Genomic DNA, 7955 nt, shown 5'->3' on the forward strand with positions numbered 1-7955 from the left:
TAGCTCTTCTTTTTATGGTATCTTAAACTAAAAGCTTAGATTATTGATTTGAGACCTTTCTCCTTTTCTCACATAAGGCTTTAGTGCTATATATCACCCCCCACCCCAAGCACTGAATTATCTGCATCCCACAGATTGATGTTTTGTATTTTTATTTTTGTTCAAAATATCTTCTGGTTTTCCTTGAGACTTCCTCTTTGGCTCATCAAACACTCATAAGTGTTTAGAGATTTATAGTTCTCTTTCTGTGACTGATTTCCAGTTTGTTTTCATTATGGTCAGAGAACATGGTTTGTATTTTGCTCATCTGATAATTTGTTAAGGTTTGTTTTATGACTCGGGATATGGTCTATCTTGTGAATGTTTCCTGTGCACTTGAATAAATGTGTATTCTGCTACTGTCAGGTTGTAGTTTATAAATTAAATCAGTGTGTTGACAGTGTTCAGTTCTTCTATATTGTTACTGATTTTATGCTTCTTTTTTCTAATGAATACTGAAGAGCATAGAAGTCTCCAACTATAATTGTGTCTTTGTTGCTCATTTCAGTTCTGTTAGTTTTTGCTTTATATATTTCAAAGCTCCTTTGTTATGTATATAAACAGGATTACTATGCCTTCCTGGAGAATTGACCTCTTTATCATTATGTAATGACCTTCCTCATCCCTGTAATATTCCTTATTCTTACGTCCACTTCATCTGAAATGAATACAGCCACCGCAACTTTCCTTTGATTAATATTGCTTTTTCTACCTTTTTACTTTTAATCTACCTATGACATATATTTACAGTGAGTTTCTTTTAAATAGCACATAGTTGGGGGTATTTTTTTTTAAGATCCATTCTGACAATCCCTATCTTTTATTTAGGATGCTTAGATTATTTAGTTTAGTGTTGTTATTGATATGGTTGGATTTCGGTTGTCATTTTTGTATTTGTTTTCTGGTTGTTCTGTTTTTATCCTCTACTTTCCTTTCCCTGCTTTATTTTGGAGTATTCGAATGTTTTTAGTATTCCACTTTAACTTGTCTATGGTCTTTTAATTATATCTCCTGTATAGTTCTTTTTTTTTTTAATTCTTTGCTCTTAGAATTACAAAATACTTAAGAGACAACTTAGAATTAATATTTTAAAATTTTTTAAATTTTTTTTATTTTTGAGAGACAGAGAGACAGAGCACAGGCAGGGGAAGGGCAGAGAGAAGGAGACAGAATCCAAAGCAGGCTCTAGGCTCTGAGCTGTCAGCACAGAGCCGGACGCAGGGCTTGAACCCACGAACCATGAGACCATGACTTGAGCAGAAGTCAAACGCTTAATCGACTGAGCCACCCAGGTGCCCCCAGAATTAATATTTTGCCATGTCGAGTGGAATGCAGAAAGTTTACTATTGCGTAAGTCCCAATCCTCTCTCCTTTTTGTTGTGTTTGTCTTAGGTATTACCTCTGCATACACTGAATGCCTCATCAGATAATGTTACACTGTTTACATTGATTTACCACCAACAGTAGTTTAAAGAGCACAAGGAAGAAGAGGAAGAAGAATATTACCCAGGCGTTTACCAGTTTGGTTGCTCTTCCTATAGTCCTGAAGTTTCAAGTTTTCCTCTGGTATCATTTGCTTTCTGTCTGAAGCATTTCCTTAAGTGATTCTTTTAGAAGGTCTGCAGGTGAGGAATTATTTTAGTATTTTTTCATCTGAGAATGTCTTTATTTCACCTTCTTTCCTGAGGATATTTTCACTGGCTATCAGATTCTTGATTCACCGTTCTTTTATTTCAGCCATTTTTATTTCTTATTTACGTTCTTACTTTTTCTCCTCTCCAAGGTTTCTGATAAGAAATCCACGGTCATTCTCCCTGTTGCTTTCTTTAAGTAATGCACTGTTTTTCTCTGCTTCTTTTCCAGATTTTGTCTTGGTTATTAGTTTTCAAAAATGATGTGCCTGGGTGTGGATTACTTTCAGTTTGCTTCCTTTGGGGCTCAGGGAGTGTCTTCGATCTGTAGGTTTACATTTTGCCACATGTGGGAAGCACTCAAACCATCCTTTCTTCAAACACAGTTTGTGTACTACGCTCTCTCTCTTCTCTTTCTGAGACTCTGATGCACGAATGTTAGACATTTCCGGATTGTATTATGGGTCCCGAGGCTTTGTTCATTGTTTTCCAATCATTTTATCTCTCTATTGTTCAGACTAGATAATCTCTATTGATCTATATTCAAGTTCACTGGCTTTTACCTATGTCATCTCTGTTCTGCTACTGAGCCCACCCAGGAAATTTTTAAATTTCATTTATCACATTTTTTAGTTCTAAAATTTCCTTTTGGTTCTTTTTAATAGCTTCTATGTGTTTGCTCAGGCTTTCTATCTTTCCATGCTTTTCAAGAGTATTCACCCTTACTTCATGAAGCATTTTTTTATATTAAAAAAAAATTTTTTTTAATGTTTATTTTTGAGAGTGAGAGAGAGACAGAGTGTGAGAGGGGGAGGGGCAGAGAGAGAGGGAGACACAGAATCCAAAGCAGGCTCCGGGCTCTGAGCTGTCAGCACAGAGCCCGACACGGGGCTTGAACTCACGGACCGTGAGATCATACCTGAGCTGAAGACGGACGACCAACCGACTGAGCCACCCAGGCGCCCAGATCATGAAGCATTTTTGTATCGGGTGCCTTAAAGTCTCTGTTAATAATTCCAACATCTGTAGCATCACAGTGTTGACATCTGCTGAATATCTTTCCTCAGCCAAGTTAAGATTTTCCTGCTTTTGCTGTTTGGATTCATATGCTGAGTAATTTTGTATTATATTCTGAAATGATGTGAATACATATGATTCTGAGTCTTGTTTCAGACTATTGATTCCGTGGTACTTTGAATTCTGGTCTTCTTCCCCCCTCTGCCTGCTACCATTTACCTTTCACAGTCTGCAAATAACTACTCTATTCAGTCTGTCTAGGTTTCATAGCTACATGCAGTGGGACAAACTATATGGAGTTTACATTTTCCATCTTACCTGGAATCAGAACCCGTCTTTTTTTTTTAAGGTTTTTTTTTTTTTTTTTTTTTTTTTTTTTTTTTAATTTTTGAGACAGAGAGAGACAGAGCATGAATGGGGGAGGGACAGAGAGAGAGGGAGACACAGAATCGGAAGCAGGCTCCAGGGTCTGAGCCATCAGCCCAGAACCCGACGCGGGGCTCAAACCCATGAATGGTGAGATCATGACTTGAGCCAAAGTCGGATGCTTAACTGACTGATTCACCCAGGCACCCCTCTCCTTCGATTTTTAAACATAAATTTTCAGGGGAGCCTGGCTCAGTTGGTTAAGCATCTGGCTTCAGCTCAGGTCATGATTTCGCAGTTTGTGGGTTCAAACCTCACATCAGGCTCTGTGCTGACAGCTCAGAGCCTGGAGCCTGCTTCGGATTCTGTGTCTCCCTCTCTCTCTGCCCCTCCCCCACTCACACTCTGTCTCTCTCTCTCTCTCTGTCTCTCTCTCTCTCTCAAATATAAACATTTAAAAAATTTAATAAAAATTTTTTTTAAAAAACAAATGACGTTGTAACTACCTACTGTTGGCAATTTGGTTTGTTGTTGTTGGTTTTTTTTTTAATTTTTTTTTTCAACGTTTATTTATTTTTGGGACAGAGAGAGACAGAGCATGCATGGGGGAGGGGCAGAGAGAGAGGGAGACACAGAATCGGAAACAGGCTCCAGGCTCTGAGCCATCAGCCTAGAACCCGACGCGGGGCTCGAACTCACGGACCGCGAGATTGTGACCTGAGCCGAAGTCGGACGCTTAACCGACGGAGCCACCCAGGCGCCCCCAGAACACATCTTAATAGGCAAATTAACAAATTAGGCCCGTGATTTGGAAAAAGTTAGCCTGTAGGTTTCAAACAGCTGATCTTTTCCATTTTGACAGCTCTGACACATTTATGTCACTGAACACTGTTTTTGTGTGTGTGTCACTGCCCACTGTGACGCAGACCCATGTATACCTGGGCCTTTGGTCGTATGAAGCTCTTTTTTCCCTGTCCTCTCTGTCCTATTTCCCATCCCGCCCACTGGTTGGTCACTTCTCAGTTGTCTTCTTTCAGCGGAGACAAGGGTAGAATTTTCCATAAGGAGCTCTACAGAGGAGGAGGGATAATAAATACAACTATACTGGGGCACCTGGGTGGCTTAGTCTGACCAAGTCCAACTCTTGAGACCAGCTCAGGTCACAATCTCGTGAACCATGAGGTCACGCTCTGCACCGGACCTCCTGCTGACCACACCGGGCCTGCTTGGGGTTCTCTCTCCTCTCTTTCTCTGCTCCTCACATGACTGCTCACACACGCATGCCACTAAATAAGTAAATAAATAAATAAATAAATAAATAAATAGAACTATATTGATTTGGGGGAATCAATCAAGGGAAAGCCCTTGAGTGTCCTTTTCTCATGCCATCCTTCGGCCATCCCTTAGTGACAACTCACTTCACAGTTGAGGCAATGGGAGTTTTAGGCATTCAAGGTGATCTTCGCAAGGTTTCTCAGTTGTGAAGAAGCAGACTCAGGGCAAGGTAGATTTCCCGGCCCCGGACGAAAGGTACTGACTGCAGTTTTGTGCGAGTGGTTTGATGAGTGATGATTTAACGGTTTCAAAGTTTGGGTAACCCAGCTTGCAAAACATTGGCTCTGTGCACGGTCCATGGCGTGGTGAACAAAATGGACAAGGTTGCTGCAGGATCTTTGGGGTCTTGGCCTCAGTGAGGCGTGGGTGGCGCCACAATCTGGTAGGGCTCACGGTTCCTCCGAGGATATAATTTGTTTCCATTTCTATGAGCTTTTGTTAAATATCTCTTATATTTCTGGCACAGCTGTAAGCCCAGTAAACAAAGATTGAATAAGACCATCCCCAGACCCCCGGCCCCTGGGGGGCCCTGCTAATCACACGGGTTCTCCCGCCCTAATGGCGCCTGCCAGAAAGCTATAGGGTATCTGAGCTCACAGAGGTCTCCTTTCCCTGCAGTCCTCCAGGCCTCACATGAGCAGGAGAAGGAAGCCCTCACCCGCTCCTTCCAGGAGGCCAAGGCAACCCTGCAGGTGAGAAGAGCTGGGCCATGGCAGACTCTGCCAGGGGAGGGGAGGGCCTGCGGGAAAACAGCACGGCCTCCACTTAAGGTGTGAGGGACGGGGACGAGTGTCTTCCGTGTATCCAGCCCCTCCATGTGGCAACTGGGCTATCAGCTCAAGAGGACTCGCTCTGAGATTAGGGTTGGCCTGTTTTTCTAAGGACTGTTGGAGGATCTTAGAGACCTCACGGACCGGGCACCACAGTGTGACTGGGCTGGCAGGCGGAAGCACGAAGGAAGGTGTCTGAGCCAATTTGTCAGGTCAGGCACTTCCCAGAGGGATGAAATCTTAGCTGGAACCTGAAGGATGGGTTGGAATTCTTCAAATGAAGAAGGGTAAGAAGGATGCCCTAGGCAGAAAACAAAACAAAACTGTGCTTAAAGACTTAGAGAGGAGAGGGAAATATGGAGTACGTGTAGAACTGAAAGAAGTCCAAGATGCCTGGGGTGAAGGGTATGAGTGGGAGGGAGCTGAGGTTGGACGGGAGGCCTGGGCCAAACTGTGGGGCCTGGGGGCCATATCGAAGCCCTGCTCTATCCTGAAGGTAATGGGCAAGGTTGGGGTGCAGGATACTCCTGACAAGGGAGAGTAGGAGGCAGGAATGTACCCAGCAGCAGCAGGACTGGTGTGATGCCTGGCCGCAGGAGCAGCAAGAGGGAAGACTGGGAAAGTGCAGAGCCTGGTATGGTTGGGCTTTGAATGCCAAGCTAGCACCAGCCTTAAACACCGGGACATTGTCCCCAAGGGCATGGGAAGCCATTAAGGCTCTATGACGAGAGAGAGGGCTGGCGTGTTTCAGGCAATGGTTGAAGCAAACCAAGCCTGCATTGTTGGGTAGGACAGAGTGAAGACAGGTGGAAGAATCCTAAACTGACCCCTTTCCGGAATGCACAGAAGTCCACCTTCAGCCTTTATGAACCAGGCTTTGACCATCTCCCTCCTGCTCCCTTCTCCAGGAGACCATTGATGGACTGTCCTCACAGCTGGAGGTCTTCCAGGCCAAGATGAAGAGAGTAGAAGAGTCCATTCTGAGCCGAGACTATAAGAAGCACATCCAGGTGGGTGGCAGAGAATACTTTTCCTTCTTGAATCTCCAGGGAGGTCAGGGTCTGGGCAGCAGGAAAGGCCAGGCCTTCCTCAAGGCCAGGGCTCAGACCTGAGCCTGGAAGAAACAGGGTCCTCGTGTCACTGCGGGGAAAGAAAGACTTAGAGCACAGGGGGGATGGTAAAATGCTCAGGTTCTGGATTCAGGAGGAACGAGGTGCAAAGAGCTGACCTACCACTTAGCGTGAGTGACTTACCCGATCGGCGCTGCGGTTCCTCAGCTGGGGTGGTAGTGGGGCCTGCCTCGAAGGGCGTCATTAGGCTAGAATGAGATCACGCGTAGTAAGCACTTACCGTGAGCCAAGAGAAGGAGGCGGCATGTGAGAGGCAAACAGTGATTTGGAGGCACAATGGGGAAGAGGCAGGTAGCCCCTGCCCCTCTCTCCCTGCTGGTCTGGTGAGATCACTTTGTGTCCCCATCTAGGATTACGGAAGCCCCAACCAGTTCTGGGAGCAGGAACTGGAGAGCTTACACTTTGTCATCGAGATGAAGAACGAGCGTATCCATGAGCTGGACAAGCGGCTGATCCTCATGGAAACAGTGGTGTGTGACTGGAAGGGGGGGGCTGGGAAGATACACCTCGGGCTTCTGTTTTCCGGGCATTTCCTCTGTAAAGTGTGTGGAGGGAAGACAGTTTGAGGAGGCCCCAGCCTGGTCCACCCCAGCTTTGACCTGCCTTCCATGCTGTCCCTGGGGACGGCTGAGGCCTGTCTGTGGCCAGTACGGGTCAAGCAGTGGCTCCTTCTCATAGGGCCTCCGTGCTTTTCTTGACTATTCATGTTTCTCTAGCTTGGGTGACACCAGGGCAGGTAACCTGGCTAATCAGGAGGGGCTGGCAGATGTCCCCTGTCAGGCAGGGGCCGGGGAAGAAGCCGAGGCTGAAAAATCGGACCGACGTAGGAGGCCACAGTGAGCGAGGACAGGCCTGGGGAGTGGTGGGCGTTGGGCACACAGATGGCTTTGTCTCCAGGAGAAGGGAGGCCTTGGGAACCCGGGGCTGAGTCCAAACAGAGATGATGTTGCTCTGGAAGGAGTCTCCCCACCCGCGTGTACCACACAGCCTACATTCTAATCAGGCCCGTCTCAGGGAGTCCCTGGGAATTCTGTTCAACCACGCTTGTGGAATAGTATAACAGACACACGTAATTTTATTTATATAGATTATATCCTTCTGACTTTGGGAGAACCAAAAATATCCATTCTCTTATGAACTGATGGAAATGTTACGTGGGAGTGGCTGTGTTCTTTTCCTGCATCTCATGTGGCAAAATCGAAAGTTGGCAACCCTGTGTCCCCTCCTTAGTTACATACTTTTTTTTAAGTAATCTCGTTGTCTCACGAAATGTAACATCTAGTCCAGAATGAGTCGGTGTTTTCAGTGACCACAGATAAGAGGGAGGTGACGAAACCCACTGTGCCATGTGAGTCGGGTGGCTTTCCGAGCTCCTTCTGATGTGTTGCAGAAAGAAAAAAATCTGATGTTGGAGGAAAAAATCACCACTTTGCAGCAGGAGAATGAGGAGCTCCGTGTCCGGGGCCGCAACCAGATGGTTATGTCAAGGTAGCTGCCTCCCTGCCTCCTCTCCTCCCACCCCCACCCTTTTGGCCAAAATCTCTACTTAGGAGGGTCTCTGAGAAGCCTGGGGAATGGATTGGCAGGTAGGCCCAGGCCTTTCTGGGGAATCAAGAATCCCAAGGGACCCAGCTCTGCCTAGAAACCTGTCTCAGTGCCCTGACTGC

The 7955-nt window shown here is 45.9% G+C and overlaps 1 protein-coding gene across 1 annotated transcript in view; it reads left to right on the forward strand.

Annotated features, from left to right (window-relative positions):
• CCDC69 (coiled-coil domain containing 69) overlaps nt 1-7955 on the forward strand; it is a 36638-nt gene that overhangs the window by 25005 nt on the left and 3678 nt on the right. Inside the window, exons 6-9 of the mRNA XM_006928069.3 lie at nt 5007-5080; nt 6067-6168; nt 6639-6758; nt 7679-7776. Coding sequence (XP_006928131.2) covers nt 5007-5080; nt 6067-6168; nt 6639-6758; nt 7679-7776 — 394 coding nt within the window. The remainder of the gene's footprint in view (nt 1-5006; nt 5081-6066; nt 6169-6638; nt 6759-7678; nt 7777-7955) is intronic.

The sequence above is a fragment of the Felis catus genome, chromosome A1 (genome assembly GCF_018350175.1).
Source record: "Felis catus isolate Fca126 chromosome A1, F.catus_Fca126_mat1.0, whole genome shotgun sequence".
Taxonomy (NCBI): Eukaryota; Metazoa; Chordata; class Mammalia; order Carnivora; family Felidae; genus Felis; species Felis catus.